This window comes from Tachypleus tridentatus, unplaced genomic scaffold, assembly GCF_004210375.1.
Source record: "Tachypleus tridentatus isolate NWPU-2018 unplaced genomic scaffold, ASM421037v1 Hic_cluster_2, whole genome shotgun sequence".
NCBI lineage: Eukaryota > Metazoa > Arthropoda > Merostomata > Xiphosura > Limulidae > Tachypleus > Tachypleus tridentatus.
In genome coordinates this window covers 29,373,429-29,399,141 of record NW_027467782.1, presented here as the reverse complement: position 1 = coordinate 29,399,141, position 25,713 = coordinate 29,373,429, and the positions used below count along the sequence as shown (strand labels likewise).

The 25,713-nt window shown below is 32.0% G+C and overlaps 2 protein-coding genes across 3 annotated transcripts; both read right to left on the bottom strand.

The window, feature by feature from the left end:
• On the bottom strand, nucleotides 1–1,754 carry LOC143243097 (serine/threonine-protein kinase ATR-like). Of its 2 annotated transcripts, none has more exons than XR_013023883.1 (2): nucleotides 1,177–1,754; nucleotides 1–193 (listed from the first exon to the last, which is right to left on the bottom strand). XR_013023883.1 is itself a non-coding variant. In XM_076486834.1 (2 exons), exons 1-2 carry the CDS (start codon nucleotides 1,604–1,606, stop codon nucleotides 113–115), a joined length of 177 nt encoding a protein of 58 aa, XP_076342949.1. In that variant the 5' UTR covers nucleotides 1,607–1,754; the 3' UTR covers nucleotides 1–112. The 2 variants fall into 2 exon arrangements, 1 of the variants encoding a protein (XP_076342949.1); XM_076486834.1 differs by having other exon boundaries at nucleotides 1,511–1,754.
• Nucleotides 1,755–2,059: 305 nt separating this feature from the next.
• Nucleotides 2,060–24,630, bottom strand: LOC143242253 (serine/threonine-protein kinase ATR-like). Its single transcript, XM_076485623.1, has 6 exons — nucleotides 24,450–24,630; nucleotides 20,805–20,924; nucleotides 8,526–8,661; nucleotides 2,717–2,865; nucleotides 2,316–2,429; nucleotides 2,060–2,087 (listed from the first exon to the last, which is right to left on the bottom strand). Exons 1-6 carry the CDS (start codon nucleotides 24,581–24,583, stop codon nucleotides 2,060–2,062), a joined length of 681 nt encoding a protein of 226 aa, XP_076341738.1. The 5' UTR covers nucleotides 24,584–24,630.
• Between the last annotated feature and the right edge of the window lie 1,083 nt (nucleotides 24,631–25,713).

Sequence of the window (25,713 nt, the reverse complement as noted above, 5' to 3'; positions counted from 1 at the left end):
AGGTTTGGAGTTATTCTGGTTACTAGATCTCAACATCACAAAATACTGATGACACCAAACCGTTAAACAATCCAATATTGAAAACACAGTCTGGGCACTCAAGTGGCAAAGGTCAGTTCTTCTCATGAAACTTCAATTTGCTCTGTTCAGCTTGGTCAACATGGCTTAGAACAGCCATAATCTCTCTGTAGATCTATAGACCCAAATACATAAAAAGTTTTGCTTTTCTTTTTATAATAACACATATTAATTCTAAATTTTAGTGAGATTAAAATCTACCTTGATTATCAATGTTAAAAAAATTATTTTGCATTCCATTTTGCTTTTAAAAATTCTACTACTAAAATATGCAGCAAAATATTTCATAGATTCTTGTAATTTATAACATCTATGATAACGCAAAAACTGCTGTGAACACATTATTCAGCTCACATTTTCAGTTCACTTTTATATAAATCACAGCATTCAAAAAAAACAAACAATGTTGTCTTATATAATTATATAAATCAAAATCACTGTTCAACTGGTATTTTTAATGCTATAACATTTGGTGTAACATGCAAAAGTGGATTATAGTTTATTTTAACATTCATGTTTTTCATATTACATTATATTTGTTGAAAGCTATGACAAGACTTCAGTGCACATAAGCTAAGTAAACATGTACGGTAAATAAAACAAATTATTCTAATAATTCAAACTATTTCTTCTTGAATGTTACTGTTAAGTTTATAGCACTCATAAGATACACATAAATAATTTAATATCTATTAAAAAAAACATTATTAGATATAAATTCATGCTGTCCAAGAATACTCTTAGCAAAAAATATTGTTAATTAGACTGACAAAAGTAACGTTGATCTCAATTTCAAAGATCTGACCATAGGTCACTCATACATTTTTGACAGTTTTATCTTTGTTTCTGGCAGTGACAGTTGTAACTGGCAAAATAAACTGTCAAAAGAAATAATGTTACTTTCAATCAAGTTGAAATTGACTAGATATGTAAGATGGAACTAGGATTTGTAATCAACAATAAGAAAGAAAGAAAATTTTTTTGATAAAAGGAAGTACTTTTAATATTATTTTGAAAATAGTTTCTCACAATAGAATTCACATCCTGAAAAACGACTGAAAGACTAAAGTTAAGTAAAATGTTCCAAAGTCAGAATACCTTTGGCTGACTGATGGATAATTAACCAATTCAGAATCTTTTCTATTTACTGTAAACATCAAAGCAGATGTACTGGTACTGGTATTTTCTTTCTGTTCCCTGCTTTCTTACCCCTTAAAACATTTTATTACCAGATCTAAACAAAATTAATGATTGGCCAATCTGATAAGAGAAGATGCAGAAGTCTGTCAAATGGCTATCAATGCTAAGCTCTGTCTTTAAAATCTCACAGCCTATCAGTTGTATTACATTCTTTACTTCTGAAAAAAGAAAATGTCATATAAAGAATTATGTACATTTACTTCTATACTTTATATTATTTCTTAAAACAAACATCTTCCTTTTCTTCATTGCTTGCATCTTGTAAAACATTAACCATGATGTGAGGAAGAAGAAAAACTGCTGTCTTCACATCGTTTTTGTCAATCATGAAGCATGACTGAAAAACTCTAGCTGTATTCTCTCGCTTTATCTGAGAAATTAAATACACAAAACTATATAAATTTTATAAAACTAAGGGCATTTAAAAACATGCTAATGAGCATGGAAAAGTTAGTTTTAAATTGAAATGATTTTGGTTGTTTTCTCTATGGCATAATCTGTTCTCAAAAAGCAGTTTTATAAAAAACTATTCTGCATTATTTCTTTTCTTTCCATTAAAAACAGAAAATTAACATATACAAAGACAAAATGAGAGAATTTTAAGTGTAATGTGGTGATTATAATCTAGTACTTGTCTTTGATACTACAGTAGTCTACCCCCCAAAAGAAATTCTAAAAGTGTATACCACCTTTATGTTCTAAACATATTTGTAGAGTAAGTTTCAATAATGTGCTCCTAATGGGCTAAAACTGTGACAAATGTCGCAGAACTGTGTGCACGTTACTTAATAGTTGAAATTAACATTCTCCTGAATTAGAAAAGGAAATGAAACTCAGACTTACAAGAACTGTGTGAACAGATATGTTTAGCTGAACTGTGAGGTGCCTCTGTTTCAGTAATACTTTTATCTACACAGTCTGATCTCTAGTTCAAATTTTGTCATGGTTTTAATTAATATAATAATCACCTATAACAATAATATTGATTAGCAACCTAATTATCTCATTTCTTTTTATCACAGAAAAGTGCTTCTTACCTTCTGAGAAGACAAGATGCCCAATTACAGGCCCAATCTTTAAAAGTGCTTCCTAGTTTGCTCCCATATATTGGGCATGGAAAGGAAGTCCTCTTGTTACTAGACATAATGTACCTATCAAATAATAACAGAAAACCTGATGAACTTTTTTTTTAACTTTTATTAAAAGCAGAACAACTTCAATATTCAAATAACTTTTCAGTTTATGTGAAATATTAAAAAAAATTGAGTTTTAATGTTTAAACTATGCTAAAATACTGTTGAATTGTAATGTTTTATAACACAGTAAAGATAAAAGAAAAACATAACACAATGAACAATGTTAGAAAAAAATTGATAAGAAAGAAAATAACTGAAAATTACTGTCTAAATTTCATTATAATAAAAAATAAAATACATACCTAGAGTGCTGCAAAGGTACCAAAATTTCTTGAACCTCTTCTGAAAACCTGTTCCAAAGACTACCACTTGGTCTCACAATTTGTGACAACTCTCCACTTTGACAAGTATATATCTGTAAGGTTTCCTGCAGTGCATAAGATGCACAGTCCTACAAAAAAAGAAAAATGTGTACTTTACATAAGAAAACAGTCATAAACACAGCATGAAAAACTTCAGTTCCAGAAAGAAAGAAAACGTTAGGAAGTGGAGAAATAAAAATAACAATAAATACACACAATACCATATGTTTACTGTGAAAGGCCTACAGTATCATACGTGACTATGTTTACTGTGAAAGATATAAGGTATCACGTGTGACTGTGCTTACTGTGAAAGATATAAGGTATTATGTGTGACTGTGTTTAATGTGAAAGATATAAGGTATAACGTGTGACTGTGTTTACTGTGAAAGATATAAGGTATTATGTGAGACTGTTCACTGTGAAAGATATAAGGTATTATGCAAGACTGTGTTTAGTGTGAAAGATATAGAAGAAAGATATAAAGTATCACGTTGTGACTGTGTTCACTGTGAAAGATATAAGGTATTATGTGCAACCTTGTTTACTGTGAAAGATATAAGGTATCACGTGTGACTGTGTTTAATGTGAAAGATATAAAGTATCACGTGTGACTGTGCTTACTGTGAAAGATATAAGGTATCACGTGTGACTGTGCTTACCGTGAAAGATATAAGGTATCGTGTGTGACTGTGTTTACTGTGAAAGATATAAGGTATTATGTGTGACTGTGTTTAATGTGAAAGATATAAGGTATCATGTGACTGTGTTTACTGTAAAAGACCTAAAGTATTAAAAGGAATATGAGAGGATAATGGATGATGATTTCCTTGATAAACAAATCCCAATTCAAGGGGAGTGGAAGACTTGTAATATGCATGAAGAAAAGTTCACATACAAAGGGCAACACTAAATAAGAACAGTTAATCTTGTGAGAGATGGCAAGTACATTGAAAATACATTTTCAGTATAGGGAAAATTAAGACTTCTGATATGGTAATTATCTACTCTCACAATATTAGCTAGAATCTTACATTGATAACAAGGAGGGACCAGTGTGAGGATATGACAAAAGAATATTTTAAAATTATCTGAAGGATATCTTGGAAATGAAAGAATCAGATCTTGAGATCATAGAAAGGGAAGTGGACCATTTCTGAGCCAGGGATACTCTTCATCCGATTATGGAACGTGTGAAATATAAGGAAAAAAAATGAGAGGAGTACATCAGAGTGAGAGAGAATGTGGCAAGAAAGTGGTCATAACCAATACTGTAACTCAATCTCAAAATAGGAAAGGCAGGTAAACAAAAGATACACCCCTAGGTGTACAGCAGCTTGGATGCAATGGACTACACATAGTAAATCAACTACTTTCAAAACATGCCCATGGGATACCAACATCCATGTGAGTGTAGAATAAAGAGCATACCCTCTTTACCTCAATCCCATGAAATGGGGAATTGAAACCCACTCTAATTCCTGGGTATGACACTAGGATTAGATCTGAGCTATTGAATTGGTATCAACAGAATGTCTGTTGCATGTAATCAACTCTCATAACTGTGAAATGGGCCAGGACCATCCATAGACAATATCATACCCCTAATATTAAGATGAGAAAACAAGAAACAAGAGATAGCCAATGACAGAACCAGAACAATTTCACAAATCATTGCTGTGACCCACAGCCAAGATGGAGGAAATTGAGTTAGGAAGATAGTTAACTTGAAATATGTGTGAGAACTTAAGTAAATGAGTTCACTCTAAATTCAAAACCTTCTTATAGTGTAACAACATTTAGTTGAGAGTAGGATGACAGTTTCCAATAAAAGGGATGAATTACATCTTGATGTCTCATTCTGTTGTCAATGGTTATCATAAAGAGAAGAATATCACATCATCTACACCCATAAAATACCACCACCCTATTCTGTAATTGATTGGTTATTGTGAGTAACTCATTCAGCTGGGTGCCTTCAGGGTCAACCACCTCAGCAATTTGGAACTGGAGTTGTAAGGATGCCCATACTCCACTTGAAGCAAGGAAGGTGACAATGTGGTGGTGAAATCCAAAGCAGTATCACCACATAACCACAAAATCTTATTTTGAAAAATCAAACCATACTGAGTTATTAATTCTAGGAATGATTGGGATGGACAACAAACCCCTTCTGTTTTCCCATTCAGTCCAAGGGTGATACAGTCTGGGATGGGCTTGGTTATGAAACACAAAATATCATGAAAATCATGAACCTATATGTGATTTTGTGGAACACCCCATCTCAATGGTGAATGTGTGAAGCCATGGAAGATAAATTGAACACATCATGGAAGTACAGTGTGGATTTAAAGTTTAAAAAATCCTGGTGTCTGACCACAGAACAGGATCAAAATAATGATGAATGAAAAGAAGACCTGTGAAAAGAAAAAGGAAAGTATAAATAGAAACTTAACAGTCAGTCACACAGAATTGTGAAGAATGGCTACAGGTGGAAGATAAAACCCCAAACAAAGAGGAAACTGCAATATAATGGAAGACTTAGAATGGATGACAAAGGCAAGCAAGGGAAAAGTGAAATTGTCAGATCTGATAGGAGTATACCCAGAACAAATTCCAGGAGAAATAGACCAACTGAAACAAAAGATGGACCTAACTGGCAAAAAAAAGTAGGTAAAAGATCATGAACAGAGGAGGATTGCCAGAGGATAAAGAAAACTTATCCTGGTAGGAAGCAGTATGTCAACAAAGAGCTCTCACTGAGCACAGAAGCCTACACGGATAAAGTCAAGGGGAAAGATGGAAAATGGAAGAAAAGGAGGAATCACCATCTCGAGCTGCTAACAATAATGCCATATCCCCAAAAGTGATAGAACCTTGTGAGCAGTAAATACAACCTTAAAAAAGAAAAAGCTCTTCCAAACCTAAGCACTGTCAAATGAGAAGTGATAGTTCAGTAGAGGAGTGTAGAAGGAACCACATATGTCAAATGAGTATGTCACACGACGATTCGGATGAGAAACGCATTGAAATCTTACAATTCCAAAAGTGGGGAGCGGAAGGTTTGAAGCATGTGTAAAGTTCACATATGTGAGAAAAGATAATCATTATGTTGGAATTTCATATTTTTTTAGACCTAAATACAGCTTACTTACTAAGCTTGATAAATTATAGTGGAATTCTACAGTACTGATATTGTAACTTATGACTATTTTGTTTATTTATACTGTATATTTGTTACCTGTAAATAACAGTATTGTAAATACGTATATAATGTATAATAATTGAAATGTGACTGTATTTTGCACAATCCTTTTCCACTACAACACAGTCAAAACAGGTCACTCTGTGGATAGTAAAAATTAGTTCCATATAACTTAATACAGTAATATGACACATGTGCACTGCTTCACTGTAGCTTCTGTATTGTTAGGCATGCATGGATGAAAGGTTGTTATAATAAAAATAATAAATATATATGAATGTATAATGTTATAAGATTTAAGCTATTTAGTCTAAACATTTGTGTTTTCATGTTATACTCTGTTGTCATCCCAGAATGAAAAGGGCAAAATTTATATATATACACACACACACACACACATTTTGTTTTTTGGTTACGAAATCAGTAAAATCAACCAAACCTACACAGAGATTCATTAGTAAAAATAAAGGGCAAAACATAATGTTTTTCCTTAATAAACATTTGATAAGTTTTTGAATGTTATATTTTGTATGTGAAATTTGAAAATTTTCTGATGCATGAAAGTATTTTTCATCTCAAAATGTTGGATAAGAAACATGCAAAAAAGAAAAAGAAAAGCTTACGACTTCATAAAAAAAACACAATATTTTGCATAACAAATCTTGTAATATTTATTGATAATATACCAAGTTCCATCAAGATATATTTATTAATTTAAAAGTAATAGCTTGAAAATTGTATCAAACACAAAATGATTATAAAGCCAGTCCCAGAGACTAAGCCTGTGTTAAAAAAAAGTCACATATACAATCAACATAGATTCGTTATACAGTACAGTTCTTGAATTCTGTGTACACCAAAAGGTCTCCTCAAGAATAATTACTTCTTGTTACAAACTTTAGATATTGGCACTTTATTAACAACCCTATAATCTCGAGTGTGTCTAATATTTTCACTATCTACAAATACATGAAGCTCAACAGGTCTTTCACTCACAATAATGAAAAGTCCAAAGCAATATTGCAACTTTATCAATGGGTGCTTCAGAACACAGGATACAAACATTATCAGTCTACAAAGAATTTTATTTCAACACATTAAGTCTATTTGTAAGTAATGAATGAGCTTATAAAAGTGAAACCTGTTAGTCCTAAAATTATGCAGATGTAGCTTAACACTGTTTCAGTGAAGAAATTCCTTCACTTTTAGAAGTATATTCTCTTCTCTAAATACATTTCACTTAGAAACAAAAGTGACATTTCTATATTTTTTGCCCTCCCAGAAAACTGATTTGCTGATTCCACACAAAATTCTATGTCCTGAACAATCTTAATGTTCCTACTGACTAGTGATAGTAGTGGATTTGTAAAGACAACACTGAGGTCTCTTCTCCCTGGTTTCACTCAATTTTATGCCACTAAAGATGGTTAGTTTATGTTTTCACTTCATGCTCTTTTTTAACAAAAAAAAAAAAAATTTCTGTTGGTGCCTGGCACACCTTTACTACTTCATATAGCTGGAAGGTCTTGTCTTAGGCTCCATGCAGGTTGGCAGAAGTTTATCAACTGTAGTAATGTTATTAACGGAGTTACAAAATGTTATACAGGGTGTTCAGAAAGTCACTGTGCAGTTTTGTAATTATATGTCTATTCAGTCTATTTCAAGCCAGCAACTGACATCAGTGTTTAGAAACAAAATAAGAAGGATCCAAGCCAACAGGGGTCACTTTTAATATTGTTTATAATTGTTATTCATATTTACCTCCTGTATTCTATATTGAAACATGTCTGTTAATAAATATACAAGTGCACAGTGACTTTCTGAACACCCTGTACAAATGATCTTTTGATAGTTTATTTATTCTATTTACCTGATGACGATTTAAAACTTTCTCCATTTACAGTGTGTTTCAGTGGCGAGTTATGATTGTCACAATCTGTATTTTGTTCAAAGCATATATACAATCCAAAATGGTATGCAGTATTTGAAATATATAAAAGCACATTCTGCTGTCATTCGTAAGTCCAGGATTTGGAAACACACCTTAAAATGTGGCTTATGTTTTGTTGCACTGAACTTCTTCACCCATTTGTATCCATATTTTGAAGACCACAGGAGATTCAAAACATGTTTGTCCATATTTCAGAACATCATGTTACAAACCATTTGTTGGGTAAGAAAGCAACTGGGTAATGTAAACTAAATGTCATATCTCACTGAATATCTAGTGATTACTGTGATCAACAATTTGTTTTGAGATTTCTGAAAAAATTTAATATCTCATGTATAGTGAAAGAAATAAATGGCAAGGTTCATAGATAATTAAGATTATATTTTAAACTAATTTTTTTAAAATAAATGATTAAGTTTTAACAAATGAAAACTTAAATTTAAGTAAAGTGAAAATAAAGTATTTTTCAAATCTGTGCAACTTTTGTATAGGTAGTCTAATTATTCTAACCATTTCTCATAAGTATGTCAATGTGAAATAAAACCAATAACACAGAGTCAAAAGACACACTTCAGTATAAAATAACCACTCACTTGTATTCTGGTGTCTTCAGCTGCTAGGAAAGACCTAACTAGCTCTTGAACCAAATCATAAGCAAAGTTTTCATCTTCTACACTTAAATAAAAAAATGAAGACTTTTGGTTCTCACTCAATCTCCTCATTTCTAATCTAAAAACAAAACAAAAAAAGATAAACATTTATTTAAGTTTCAACTCAAACTTCTCTACTTCAAAATAATCTGTATTCCTATATGTATTCTTGAGACAGCTAATATGGATATTAGAACTTTAATTAACATAAAGCACAGAAGAATATTTTGGTCTTCTCATGTAATCTTCAGGTTAACAAAGAGAGAGTTTGCAACTGACTCTGCTTTATGTTAATTAAAGTTCTAATATCCATACCAGCTGTCTTCAGAATACATTTTACTTGAAGTGTGTTTCTCATCTTCACGAATGTATTCCTATATATTACAAATAACTTATGAACTGTTGTTTAGAGATGCACATAAATTATTCATGCAAGTTAATGTAAAAAAAAAATAAAAAAATGAAGGGCTTTCCAACATCTTTTCTAAAACTTGTCATTTACTGGGATATATTTTACTGATTTTAACAGATACACGAACTCCAATAAACTAAGTTTATTATATTTTGTAACAAAATAATTGCACTGAATACAATAAATAAACTGCAGTGAGTCCAATACAGCTAAAAAACAATAGAAACAGGTTACTGAATAAGTACTACTGAATTCTTCAGTCTTCATGTTCCCTTAATTATACTTTTTCAATTTCAGTGCAATAACAAGTGATATGAGCCTTGCATCTTTTTCCCTAAATACTGTTCTTTACCTGCAGTTTGCAACAAAAATCAACTTGTATTTATTGAACACATTACTTCAACTTGCCAAAAGGATTGCTTTTAAACCTGACTGACTGCTTAAACATAAAATACATCACCATGCAAAATAATTCAGTAAAATAGATTCAGTCATATTGTCATGAAAAACTTCCTTCACATTATTATGTACATAACCACTATTTTAGACTTTGTGATGTTTCTATATAATTGTATTTCATGACTGTTAAGCACTTTCTCATTTTATTATGGCAATTCCACCTAACAAAGAAATGGAAACTTTGTTAATCAAAACAACTTTGATATTTCTACATTGTGTTCAGTTGGTTGGTGTTTACTGGCACAAACCAACTAGACTATCTACACCAAACAAGCAGTAAAATAGGAAAAAGGAATGTCTTATAAAAGGCAAAAAAATAAATTAAATTAAAACAAAACAATGTCCAAAATTTGTACAAAAGATCTAAATAGAATTAAAAATGCAAATGGCCCATAAAAAAGTTAAAGACATGAGGAAGTCGGACAGTGTTACCATTTCCAATGTCAAGGGTAAACCCATACTTAAGGCATATAGTAAATGGTGCCATCATTTTCTTTCACTCAAAATTCACGCAAGGGAAATAAAACAACACAATGATACAACACATTAAAATCTTACACATCAACTGCCAAGGAAATCTCAAAGACAAAAGGATAGAAATATACAACATAAACAAACATATAAACGCCAACATAATCATCGTTTCAGAAACACTTTGCACAGAAAAACAAAACACCACAATCCCCGGATTCATCTCACACAGCATACCTCACTCAGAAAACAACAGAGGTATAATAACTTACTTTAGTACAAAAATATCGCAAATAATCTCAATAGAAGATTCCTTCAAATCTGACATTAATGAGACCATTTTTTGTAATATCCACTTTAACAACCGGTTAACTATTCCGATTCTAGCCATATATTGCTCACCAACCAAAGACATCGACATTAACTTCCTTCAAAATGTGTTAATCGTAAACCCAAACCAATTATTATGGAGATTTTAATTCACCGCACACAGAATTAAGGGGTAACAGAGACACACGCAGAGGATCGTGCATAAAAAAAATTATCTCTAGCAATAAAATGCACTTAATTAATGACAATACACCTACACACTTCTCAGCCGCTAACGGCTCATACGATGTACTCGATTTCATCATTGCACCCAAGGACATGGTTAACAGAATATCTAACTTTAAAGTGCATGATGAAATCACCAGTGACCACTTCCCCATGTCATGTATGATTCACCCGCGCCACCCTGCTGTGGCGTACGTGACTCCTTCCGCATACACCTACACTGAAACAGACTGGCTCACTTTTAATGCCTCTCTGGACTCATACCTACCCCATCCAATCGAACATGTAAATAACAAAGCAGAACTAGACAACTATGTTGATCAAATTACAGAAGCCATAAAGAAAGCCATAAAAACACAATTCCTAAATCAAAAGAAAACAATCACTTATTCAATGGACTCTAACACCAGAAATTCACGCACTAATAATCAAACGCAGACAATTAAGACGAACACACTACATCACACGCGATCCACACATTAAAACAGAAATCAATAGAACAAATACAAAAATTAAACAAGAAATTAAAAAGTCAGAGAAAACAATTGGCATAACTTCTGCAAAACTTAGAAAAACCAAGAACAATCCAAAAGAATTCTGGAAAAATTCAAGAGTATTGCTTCAGACAAAACACAAATCACATGCTACAACACATCACACACAACAATAAAATCGCAAGGACGGACGAAGAGAAAGCTGACTTATTAGCTGACTATTACAAATCCGCTTTGAGCGATTTAAACTCAGTAGATTTCGACACACAACACCAACACCATGTCAACAACTACATAAATACAAACCAAGCTCCATTCTCACCAGGATTTCCCGGAGAGACACTAGAAGCATACTCAAATTCAATCAATAGAAAAATAACCATATCCGAACTAAAGATTAATATCAAAACTTGAAGAACACTTCCCCGGACATGACCAAATACCAAATATTATTCTCAAAAAAGTTCCACTCTCCTACTACAACACCTCACAAACATCATGAACATTTCACTAGCGACCGGGTATTACCCTGACACGTGGAAAAAAGCCATCATAACAACGATCCCCAAGAAACAAACTAACAGAACAAATCCAGATAATTTCCGCCCCATCAGTCTGTTAAGCTGTCTTGGCAAACTGATGGAGAGAATTATCTCCAATCGTCTCCTCCATTTTGCGAATCAAACAACATCCTTCCAGAATCTCAAAATGCCTCCAGAAAAATAGACAAACAACAGATCACCTAACACGACTCACCGAATCAATCTACAAAGCTTACAACAACAATCAAGTAACCATCGGGGTATTCCTAGATGTCAAAAAAGCATTCGACAGCGTTTGGCACAACGCCATCAGATACAAACTAAATCACCTACAAATAAATCCTACGATAGTCAAATGGATTTCAAATTTTTTAACCAATAGAACAGCACAAGTAAAAGTCAATAAAACCATATCAAAATTATTTAATATAACGGCAGGAGTGCCCCAAGGATCAGTCCTCTCTCCACTTCTATACATAATTTTCGTCAGTGACATACCTTTTCCAAATCTAACATACACACACAATTCACAATACGCAGACGACATCGCAATCTGGAGCACCTCAAGAAACCCAGTAATGGCCATGTCTCGCGTACAAGAATCACTAAACAACGTCTCAACATGGAGCAACAAGTGGAGGGTCGTGTTAAATCCGACAAAAACACAAGCAATCACCTTCTATAGAAAACTAAAGAAGCAAAGAAAAATCTAGAAAAATAAAACTATCACTTGGAAACACAACCATTAACATGAGCAAAAACATCACATTCCTTGGCGTCACTTTCGACACAAAACTAACATGGAAAAAACACATAAACAATATACACTCATCAATCAGAAAAAGGATTTCATATCTAAAGACTATAACCGGTAAACAATCGAAATGCGCACCGAACACCATTATACAAATATACAAGGCTTACATCCGTCCACTAATAGAGTACGGATGTCAAGTAACATACAATATGTCAAACAACACACTCCAAAAAATCCAAGTACAACAAAACAAAATATTAAAATCCGCATTCAGTTTACCATCTTTTACGCCAACAAATTATCTACACCAAATTAGTAATTTACCAACTATAAGAGATAGAATAACAGAACTTTCTCTCAAATATTATCTAAAAGCAGAAAATAGAAACAAACTAACGGCATCACTACACAAATTATCAAGTGCACCAACAAAATACATATCACCTTACAACATATTTCAAGAATCACAATCCACTCAACAAAGAATCTAAATAAATAAAATCTATGTTATTAACATGAATTCCTTTTTTTCAGGTACAGGGCACACGACAGGCAAAACTTTCGGCGCCTGTCGTGTGAAAGTGGGTTTTCTCGGGGCACTCCCGTTTCCCCCCACATCAAAATCTTCAGACATTGGATTTCTAGATCCCAACCTAGGCAACCTTTTTGCCAGACCCAGAATCGGGCCGTTTGATTTGATCTGAATTTGAATGAATTACATTCACGTTCACATCTGCCCAACTTTTTTCTTTTCGGGACAGGTCCCGGCCTTTCTTTCCACTGCTGCCTTTGCCTCCACCCAAAAAGTCAAGAATAATAACGATAATTAATTTATTAAAATAATAATAATAAAAAAAACCACCACTTAATCTTAATAACAATCCACGAAAGGGGACGAAGAGGAACTACAAAGTTCCTGAACACCCCAGTTGGAGAGAGAACTCTTCTGATTTCTCTCTCTCTAAACTGAACACCTGCCACGGTAGTTTAGTTAGTTAGTGCCATCATTACAATCATAAGTTTGGTTTATTGTGACTTGAGTGTTACAAAGGCCACAAATTGGTGGCTCAGTCGCAGATGAAAGAAAATAATGAGTTAAAAAAGCTGTGACCAATGCATAACCTAGTAAGGACAACTTCCCCCCTCTCAATCATTTGGAGAAAAACCTTGGCAGGTTGTACAGAGACACCGTACTTTAAACCATATGCATAAATAGGAATAGAAGAATGGTTTGAAAGATATTTAGTAAAGAGATAGTACATTCAATTGGAAATATCTGCCTTCCTCAGATGACTCAAAGAAAGATAAACAAGTGGGAATGATAATAAGCTATTGCAGTATGGGCTGATCAGTGGAAACAGCAATGACATCCAATGGCACACCCAATTCTACCAGTGCACCTGAATATGAAGGCTAAAAAGAAGAGTGGCAGACTGTCTATTCTAAAAGAGCACAGCTCACTGAGGAAGATAGAACCTCAAGGGAATGCTGTGGTAAGGATTAAAGTTTAATAGCATATTGCCAGAAGCAGGGCTGAAAAACCTGGACCTGGGCAATCACTGGAAAGAATGGTGGGAACAGAGTGAGGAGTAGACACTGACTTGCCAATTCACTTATCCAAAGAGGGCAAAATACTCTTCACATTGTTGGAAAATAAATCTTTCTGCACTCGCACTGCAGCAGTGGTACATAGTGCAGAAGCATATGTCTGAAATGGAGTTGGGGAAAAATAATTTCTGAGTTTCAAGCTAAATGTTGTCAACTGTTTTAAAACACTGTACCTCTTTCTCCTCCACCCACCTAAGACAAGGACAAAAGTAAAAGAGGTGACAACCACTACTTTTAATGCAATGTGGTTCCAGTTTGTACTCATATGCATTGTGGTCTTTGCCACCACAAAAAAGTGCACGTCAAAGAACTACGATGTGATGTCTTTGAAATCAAAACTGCTGGCACTGAAAAAATCAGAGAGGGTTAGGAATATACCCACACCTTACAATTCAGGTAGATGTCAAGGCAGACAGATGTAACAATTTAAATGTCAAAATTACGACACTGGTTGGCAGCATAATTCTGTCCTTGCAAGTGAAGAAATGGCTGCACAACAGAAACTCCTTGGTTGGGGAAACAAGCAAGAATCTCCAACTCAGGAATGTTCTTCAAATTACTCTCAACAATTACTCCTTGTAAAGAATTCACAGTAGCAAGGGGGGAGTAACATCAATGGGTATATCCCCAATGGCCTTAAAATTCAGGAGGTGTTCACTGTGTTTTGGGGTTGATATTTCCACAAAGATGTCCCCAAAACATAGCTTCTTGATGGACTTGGGAAAGCCAATATTCCACTTTAATCCCTTTTAAATGAAAAAGGGAGACATATGCCCTAAGGATTAATCAGATAAAGAATGAAGGATTAAAAATTGTGCTACAAGATCTGATGGTTGTGGTGATTTTCAAGGATTATGGAATTCATAAGAGTGAGAGGAAGATTTACTACCCATTGACCCTGCCCACAATGGAGTCCTATGAGGCTACACGTTACAATGCTAAACAAGGACATTGCAGCTACACCAGGGTTTCATGAACATCATACCCGAACACCAACATCTGACACAATGTCCACAACACCTGTTGAAAACGTCCAAAACTGGTTCTCAGGTTAATCCTGGAAGGGGTCACCACAAGGCCACCCATCTACAGAAAGTAAACTAAAAATATGGAACCTTTCCTGGTAAGACCCCTTACCACACAAAAGAATCACACCAAGCACATAGTGTTCAGCCTTTAAATTTTCTTATACAATAATATCTATTATTTAAAACACAATCCATGAGTTAGGGAAACATTTATGGTGGGTTCATCCTTCTCTCAAAGTCTAAGAGTACAATACAAGATTTGGTTCTTCTGTTCTGTAAAGCCATTTTCTTTGCACTAGGGAGGGGACACTATACTTTACTTGTTGATTTAAGATAACTAAATGTGAGGGATGCAAAAAGAAAACACTTTTACTATTTTGTGCAAGAGGAACAAAATCCAGCCAACTGTCAAAAAAAGGACAGAGTGACACACATGTAGCTTATTAGATTTAGGGCATGTATCTGACTTTACTTTACATGCATGCTTTTGAATCACATGTCAAAGTTAATTTCATTATTAGTATAGATGTATATGTAGATTTTACTAAGTAATAACAATAAACACATCCAACTTTTGTTACTGATCATGTTTTTATTAACCAGGAAATCACTGCTCATGGTCCTGCAAACAGTTGTGGATTAATGTTATAAAAAATAGCCCTAGTCATTCTTATTCCTCATATCAACTTCATTTAAGGTGGGTGTAGTGTTTTGTGTCCGTGACTGTGCTGTGCACATTGGAGGAGACACACTCCACTTCAGAGGTGCTACCTGGAAGGGCTGCAGCAGTTGTCACAAGTTGGTGAATTAGTGAAGAGAAATGTGTGATTTTATAAATGAGAACAGAATGTGATTATATGTAGTTCTTATTGGTGTCTTTTATCACTTCCTTCAGCTGGACAGAAGATTCATCAATATCAAGGCTGTACTATTTTGATGATCTCTATTCCACTCTTTTAAATTAATAATTTTTACAAATATTATTCATTGAATACGACTTTAATAGTATCTGTTCTTCACTGTATAAATAAAAGCATAAATATTCTTCACTTCAAAAAATGCAAAAGGATCAACCAGAAAGTGTTCTGGACTTGGAAGGATGTAAATAGGCCTTTACAGTTACAACATATCAAGAGTGTTCTTAAAATGAAAGAACCTACAACATCAAATTACTATGAAAGTGGTAAATTCAAAAGGACACAATCCTGATGAAAATAATTTTGAGTTTGAACACCTTTGGTAGACCTGTAACATTGCATCACCATGAAAGTTTTCTCAGCTCTAAATGTTACAAGACCTGTAATATTAGGTAGTCATAAAAGTGTTTTTGGTTCTAAACGATGCAAAAGACCTGTAATAGTCATGAAAGTGTTCTTGGTTCTAAATGATGTAACAAGACCTATAATGTCAAATAGTCATGAAATTATTTTTGGTTCTAAAATAATTATTTTACAGATAATAAAATAATGATATTACAGATATCAGATAGTCATGAAAAGGTCATTGCCCTTGAAAGAAGCAGCAGGCTCTTCATTATTATATCTTCATGGAACTTTCCTTGGCTCAGAAAGTTGTAATGGGACTTGTAATGTTATGATTTCATTAAAGTGCTTTTGAATTTAACCCTCTCATCATGAATTCAGTTAAAATGACCAAACACATGACCTCTTTGTACTCATTTCAAGTCTTAAGAAAACTTGGTAGTCTTTCAGTTAACATTACAAGTCTTTCACACACAACAAAATCATATTTTTTGAAGTATTTTAACAAACTACAATAAAGGTTTGTCTGTAAATATATAATGTATTTGTTTTGAGGATGCAGTGTGTAAAGATTAAAAATATTTTTTCTCCTCCAAAAAAGTTTCAGTATTCCTTTGTGCAATTTATAAAACCACTTAAATACATTTCAAATGTTTTCCCAGAAAACTTCATATTTCACCTTTCATTTTCTCTACCCTATCTTAAAACCAGATCAGTCAGTTCGATTAATCTCCTAACCACCATTAAATAAAACTAAATTACCCTCTTTTATTCTTAGAATTGTAACATGAAACTACTTTTGTTTATCTGATGTAGTTTTAAGCTCATAATAGTGCACATACATTTATAATCAAATTTTGTTTTCTTGCACTTTGAACCTTTTCTAGCTACTATCTGTGCCATTATAAGGTTTAAATCACTTGGAGCACATGCAGTTCATTTGGGTGCCTTGTGAAACACTTTTATCATATTATTTATTTTATCTAATTTAGTCTTTACTAACCTAAAAGATCCCTACTTTTATATTTTAGTTACTTTTATAATAATAAATAACAAACAAACATGAAAATCAAGAAATAAAGTATTTACCAAAACTTCTTGTTTCTTGCTGTTGATTGTCAGTGAAACTTAAGCCTGTTTTTTATACTAATGGTAGTAATGCACTAAACAATTATTATTTATTTAAATAATATACTGAAGATCACAGATTAACTATGCGACAAGAGACTTTACAATTTTATCCAAGCTAGTCATTGTGATTCCTGTGGGAACCAAAGTTGTATTATAAGTGAAATTCATGCCAACCTAATCAAAACATAATTTAACACATCAATTGACAAAAGAAAAGCTTGACTTTCTACTATCTACAAGTAATATGTAATTAAATGTAAGAGAGAATTAGTAACAAATTCTGAAAAGGAGGATGTGACAGATGGCAAGGGAGGATCTGATTTTCTATTTGATAGCTCTGTAACCAAATAAAATTGAAAGTAGCAACAATCACAGTTAGTGAGAGATTTGTTTTAGAATTTCGCACAAAGCTACTTGAGGGCTATCTGTGCTAGCCATCCCTAATTTAGCAGTGTAAGACTAGAGGGAAGGCAGCTAGTCATCGTCACCCACTGCCAACTCTTGGGCTACTCTTTTACCAACGAATAGTGGGATTGACTGTCACATTATAACGCCCCCACGGCTGAAAGGGCGAGCATGTTTGGTGCGAATGGGATGCGAACCCACGACCCTCAGATTACGAGTCGCGACGCCTTAACACGCTTGGCCATGCCGAGCCGTTAGTGAGAGAAACAACAATTTTATAGTAAGTACTTTAAGCTTAATTTTGTACTTTTTCAAGGGGTGGTGGGTAAAACAGAGAAGAGAAGGAAGAATACTTAGGGAAAATTCAGGATGTTTTTAATATTACCTTGTAGAATTAAGAACTTAAAACTTACATACTATTAAAATATGGATTACTAGTCAAGTTCTTATGTTATAATAATTGTTGTATCATAAACAAAAAGCAGTTTAGTAAAAGTTTGAATGTAAGACACTAAAACTTTGTATCATGTGCAGTAAAGGACACCAGGAGTGAAATAGGGTCGATTTATATGACCAACCATGTGACCTCTTTGTACTTGTTTAAAATCTTCTTAGATTAAATACTTTTAACTTTCAATATAGTGTGTATATCTTCACAAAATATGGCAGTGTTTAATTTTATATTGTAAGTCTTTAACATACAAATATATCATATTTTTAGAAGTATTTCAAATAAAATAAAATAAATATTTGTCCATAAGTATATTGAGTATTTTTTATTTTTAAAGTCCGTGTGTCAAGTAATTTTCACATCTAAATTAAAAATACTTTTCCTTATCTCAAAGTCTCAACATTCCTTTATTTAATCCCTAAGACTTCCTAAATACATTTGAAACTGTTTCTTTTAACAAAATTTGATAATATATGTATATTATTTCTCTAACCCACTTCAAAATGAGATTGGTAATTACGATTAACTGTGCAACCATAAAAATAAAATAAAATCTGAATTACCTACTTTAATTTCTATAATGACTTCGTATAGTAATATAACAACCCATTTGTTTATCCTAATTAGCTTTAGGTTTGTAACAATATGCATTTATTTATATTTAAATTTAATTGTTTTATTGATTTTTGAGACATGACTTACTACTCTCTGGATGCTTATAAGTTGTAAATAACTCCGGGAATGTGCAGCTCCATTATGCTATTGAATTACATTACCAACGAGCTACTAAAGCTAGTAAAAGCAGCTTACATGTGAACCTCAAGAAGCATCTTTATTTTATTATACATAAAAAATAACCATGAAAACAAGAAATAAAATACATCACAAATATTTTTTTGTTTGCTCTCGGTTGTTAAAGAGAGTTAACCCTAATTTTGTATACTATTTATTCATTGTATTGCAATTAATGAGTTTTATTTAATTAAATACTACTCCAAACAATATAAACTAATAACATGCAAAAAGTATACAAATTCCATTACCCCTCAAAATTTTTCTGGCTTTCTGACTAGAACAATGGTCATTACAAATTAATCCAAGCTAGTCATTAAATTTCTTAGAGGAACATTGTTCATACTCTGAGAGAAACTGACATTTAACTGTTCAGAATAGAATGTTATACAACACGGCATTTGATAGATGAAAACCTTGAGTGTCTGCTGGTTATAGGTAATATATAATTAAATGTATGAGTGAACTAGTAATGAATTATGAAAGAAAAGATGTGATGGGTGGGTGTGGCAGAATGGGTCTGATTTTATATTTGATAACTCTGTAACCAAACAACGTTGAGGACTATAATAAAAGTGGTTTACCTGAGCAATGACAATTTTATGGAGAATAGTTTATGTACAATTTCATACTTTTTTAAAGGATGATGACAGGATAGGAAAAATTCTGTATTTTTTCAAATATTACCTTATAGAGTTAAGAACTTAAAACTTATATGCTATTAAAATATAGATTATTAGCTAATATTTTATGCTATTCTAATTGGTATAACATAACCATAAAGTTATTTAATAAACATTTTAATGTGTGACACTAAACCCTCGTGTTATGCACTGTAAAAATACCTCAGTGGATAGGGTAAAAGGATGCAATGGGATACATAGCATCATATCCTCATTAAAATGTTTTTTGCTCTGAAAGATGCAGTAGGGTTTATATTATTACATCTTCATGAAATTGTTTGTGGCTCAGAAAAATGTAAGAGGAACTTTGTTCTAAAGGATGCAACAGGACCTGTAAATCAGATCTTTGCGAGTGTATTTGACTCTGAAAGATGTAAAGGTCCTCTAACATTAATAGAGAGTGAGAGTGCTCTTTACTTTCAAGTATGTGACAAGAATTGTTTACCTCACCATGATTCTGAACAATCATCAGATCAACAGGAAATTGCTCTTTACTATAAAATTTAATATAATATCTAGCATTAAATTTTTAAGCAATCGTACACTGCTCTAAAGTGCAGATCTGTTATTAATTCATACCAACTATCAGTTAAATGCTCTTTTATTAGATATAAAAAAAATGTTTGTACAGAATTGCTCTATCATAGAAGAAAGAGAGAATATTAAACATTTATCTTATAAAGATATAACAGAATATGATCCTCAAAGGTAAAGTGCACTAGTAGATGTATCATCAATATTATATTTTCATAATGTGTATTACTAAAAGTGTTTTAGTACAAAAAAACATTAATATATTTATGAAAGCTTCAACTGCACCTACAAAAAATGTTGATCTTTATTTGTGTCTCTAACACAGATGCTTTGTTTTTGTTTTAAGATATTCACAGAAACTTATTCATTGGCCATCTGCACTAGACACCCACAATTTTTTAACTGACAATTTTGAGGAAAAACAACTAGTTATCAAAATCCACTGCCAACTCTTGTCTGACTACTCAGTATGATTTGGTTGTCATGCTTACAATGCATGCACAGCCTCAAAGTGTAAAGCATGATTTTTATTTCTAGTAATAAATGGTGGACAGGCATATGAAAAAGTCAAGCATATTAACCAGTAATCTAAAGTTGTAAAAAAGAATAACATAAATAAATATGAACTTCATACATACCTGTTTTCAACAACTAAAAAGTGGAATATAGTAGCAACTCCTTGTGGGTGAAACTGAAGAAGGGGCAGTAAAGCAGTCATCACCTGGTTAAGAAGGGATCCAAGAGATTGCAATTCCACACTGACACAAAGAAACAAAAGGTTAAATTCTGTATTATATAATTTTTTAATGATTAGTCATACTTTCATATGCCTGAACATGCAACTATGACCAAATCCCTAAAACCATGATATTTTATGAAAACTGAAATTAGGATGCCATATTATAAATATGCTAATAAAAAAACTAAAAACAAAAACATAAACATGTAATGCACATAAACAGCACTTATGAAAACCAGATTTTGAGTGAGAACTGATAACAAAAAATGGACAATTTCTATTTTGGTCCTAAAATATGTTATAGATTCTTAACTTTTAACTCTTTCAACATGGGCTCGGTCAATTTGACCAACCATGTGACCTCTTTGTACTCATTTAAAATCTCTTTTGACATAATACTTCTAACCTTAAATAATAGTGTGCATATCTTCCCATAGTTTGGCAGCTTTCAGTTAATGTTATAAGTGTTACACAAACAAGAAAAATATTTTTAGTGAAGTATTTTCAATAAACTAGAGTAAAGATTTGTCAGTGAATATATGGATCACTCCATTTGCAAAGTAATTTTTATGTTGAGATTAAAATACTTTTCTTAATCTCAAAATTCCAAATTTCCTTTGTGTCATCCCAAAACCTTTTATAGACATTTTAAATGTTTGTTTCCAGTAACTATTTACATTTCATCTGTTATTTTCTCTACCCTAACTCAAAATGCGATCAGTCATTTTGGCTGACCTGGTAACTGTAAATAAAAACCTGAAATTTACATATACCTGTTAAGAACAGAATGTAATATATCATTTGACACATAAAAACCTTAATTTCCTATTGTTTATAGGTAGTATGTAGTTAAATGTACAAAAGAACTATTAACATATCTTGAAAGAGAGGGTGTGACAGGTAGGTGTGGTAAAAGGGGTTTTCTATTTATATCTCTGTTATCATGCAAAATTGAAGACAATAAAAATATGGTTTGCCTGAGCAATAACAATTGTATAGTGAGTAACGAATGTTTAATTTCTTAATTTTTCAAAGAATTGTGAAAAAATAAAGATGACAAGATACTTAGCAAAAATACATAATGTGTGTCATACTAAGGGAAATTCAGAATTTGAGTTAACATTGTCTTGTAAAAGTAGGAGCTTAAAACGTATACTGTTAAAGCATGGATTATTAGCTAAGCTTATATGCTACATTAATTGGTACAACATAAACAAAAATTAGTTTAATAAAATATTGAATGTAAGACACTAAAACTTTGTGTCATGGTCAGTGAAGAATACATGGGTCAAATGAGTTAATAGTTACTGAAGAGATGAGATAGACAGATGGAATCTTACCTTCACATTATGACAACGAGATAAGTAGACTGATCCTAACCTTCATACATAACTAAAAGACAGATTTTTTACATTTAAGATCGCCAGGAAAGTTTACAGATTTCAACCACTACAAATCATTCAACTTCAGTAAATTAACTTCAGACATTGAATATCTTTGTTGATAAAAGTCAGCTTGTAAGCAGTGTCAAGCCATCCAAAATAAACAACTGGCTAGCTCAAGCAAAGTGTAACAATATCAACTCAAAATTAATTTGCTTGTCATGGACCTGGACTGTCAATACAATATTCAGTTCTAGACAGATAGAAAAGTCAGTATAGTTTATAAGTTTTTAAAAATTCTTGTATATTGACTAATATTTGCAATACTACTATCACAAACCGTAGTTATTGTTTTTTTGTTGTTGTTTGTATATTAAAATATATTTGTGTTAAGAAAATTGTGTGTATCAATTTTGTTAGCAAATATCATAAATTTGATACATATCAAAATTCAATTAACTTCTAAATTAAAATTTCACATGAGAAATCCTTATAACATCTAGTTAGCTTTATCAAATGTTTCTTAAGAAGAAATATTTTATTTCATGTCCATTAACAAATTTCTACATGGATTCAGTCGATTTGACCAATTTCGTAATCACCATATAAAAATACAAAACCAATATAAATTATGCTTTTTTTTTACTCAAGAATGACTACAGATTACAAAACATAAATGTTTAGACACAACTGCTTAAATCTCATGACATTATACATTTATATAGATTTACTATTTTCATAATATTGACTTTTCAGCCTGTTTGGCTAACAATTCAGAAGTTACAATGCCACAGTGCATGTTTGCTAATGTTAATGTATCCAATAATATAAAACTGACCTTTAGGTTTTACAAAGTGACCTATATCATCTGCATTTTAGTGGACTAGTATTTGGTAAAATACAGTCATATACAATTATTATAAATTGTATATTTATATAGAACATTACTATTTAAAAACAAATTTTCTTAAACTAATTTATCTCAAAACGTAGAGCAGTAAATAACAAAGTAAGCAAACAATTATCAGTTTTAGTTACAACCTATGTCCTCATTGCTGTTTGTCTTAGCTTGCTAAGCCTTCAGAAATGTCCCATGTGGAGGTTATGAAACAAAATTTTCTTTTTGATATTTTATATGTACATTAGAACAATCAAACAGTTATAAATTACTACACTGATAACATAGAATTCCATTATAATTTATCAAGTTTAAAAACTAAACTGTATTTGTATCAAATAAAACAGGAAATCTAGAACAGGCTAAAGACTCAAATTAGCAGCATGAAGGTTTGTTTCGAAAGAAAGAGAGGACACCATCACATTTGAAAATGGCTAGGAAAATCATTAAAAAAATATTCTGAGCTTCTGATTGTTTTTCAGATCATATATAGAAGTAAATGTATATACAAGACCATTTCTCAAAATGAAAAGGTACGATTCAACAAATATTGTTATAGTTTAGAAAATTAAAAGGATAAAAGTGTTGTTTTTTTATTTTAGCTTATCCATTTGAGTTCCTAGTTGGTACATCTACAGACGTTGTGTTTTTACATCACAAGCATTTAATTTGAACCAGTTCTACATTCAACACAACACAGAACATATAAAAATTGAAGTTTTGGTGTATTTGTTTAATACTTACTTTTAAACTACAAAATTAAATACTGTATAATATCAAAATTTGAATTATAATCTACAGTTTGATACCAGAAATAGAGATAAATTCATAAAACTGTATTTCAATAAAATTTTGAATGCAACTTAATAAATGTAATAACATGGCCTTTGACATGTGACCCATCTGAAAAGGGTTAATAAAAGTCATATTATTCCCTGCACAATGCAATGCAATACTGACTAATCATGAGTACACACTCCCAATAGATGTGAAAGATAAGTCTACAAAGATCATAAACACTTAAGACAACAAACCACATCAAATCAAAGTAGACGTTATTAAAGAAATATTTATAAAATATTAGACACAATGAAAGAATATTATTTTCAAAATTGTTTTTAAAGTTTTCTACACTTTTACCATTTTCAAAACCCTATGGAATCAATAAAATTATAAAAAATGTGTTTAAGTTAAGAAATTTCATTAGATAAGTAGATTAATTAAAAGTTACTTTTCTTGCAATTGCAAAGTAAAGAAAATATACTTATGAACAAAAGTGTTCCAGGCTTGAGTACAAATTTGAGGGAAATCTTCCTCAGTAAAATGAATAGCTATCTTTAGAGTAGCCATCACTTTCATCCTCACTGCAGTAATGTGCTTTGGACCCATTAGCTCCATAATAGAATTTAAACTTCCTAATGCCTAAAATAAATGAGAAAATTAGTTTTAGATATAAAAGTTCTCTTTATGTATTTAATGAATTTTGAGCAGTTGTAAAGTTCTAGATTTTTTGTTTTATGAAAAAAAAGTGTCCAGGTTTTAAACATGAAAACTCAAATATATACTACCAAAAATTAAGCACATAAGTGTCATACAGTGACACTGGTAAAACTTCTTACGTTTGTTTAAAATAAACCTGTCCAACAACAGTAATTAAATGAAATTTCTGATGATATAAAGATAGGGATGTTGCAGCTACAGTTTACATTTTAAAACTCGATACACTTAAGAGAAACTGCTACAATCTCTATACAGAATAACAAACATTTTATGTTTGCAAAACTACAAAAAATTCATTGATGTTGTATCACTAAGTTTAATACTAGCAAGTCAGTTCTTTAAAAACCTTAGAAACCAACAAAATTTCTTAATATTTCATTAATGTCCACAATTAGTTAAACAGGATGGAATACAATTATGTAACTACTCAAAATATTGTCCAATATTTGGATGTGTTGTTCCTACAGGCAAGCTTATCAATCCTTGTATGTAATGTATTTAGAGGTAGGAAATAATTAAATGTAAGCCTAATACTACAATATGAAGCTGATTGGTTCCATATATAAAGCACAAACCATATTCAAGAAACACTTCTATGGGTAAATGGTACATACCAGAGTACTGACCATTAGTGACAAAACATGCACCATACTCTAATTAACTCTAAAATAACATATCCAAATATCCTACAAAATTAAACTATATTTTCTGTGAATAGATAACTGTGTTCCATTCTGTATTAAGTCTATAATTTTTTTTTCCTATGATAAATTCATGGGAGGATAAAGATGAAGAAAGAGCTTGTTCTTTTATTGGAGCTAAGATGGTTAACTTCATCACCTTCATCCAGCATGATCAACTCTAGTTCTTATAACGTTACAACCTATAGTTACTATTTTGGATGATTACATCAGTTTCAACAATTCTTAGGATAAATGATACATAACTGGAACAGCACCTTACTAACATACAGACTTTTACTTTCAACCATAAGAGCTTTGTCCAACTGTATGAGTCAAATAATGGGA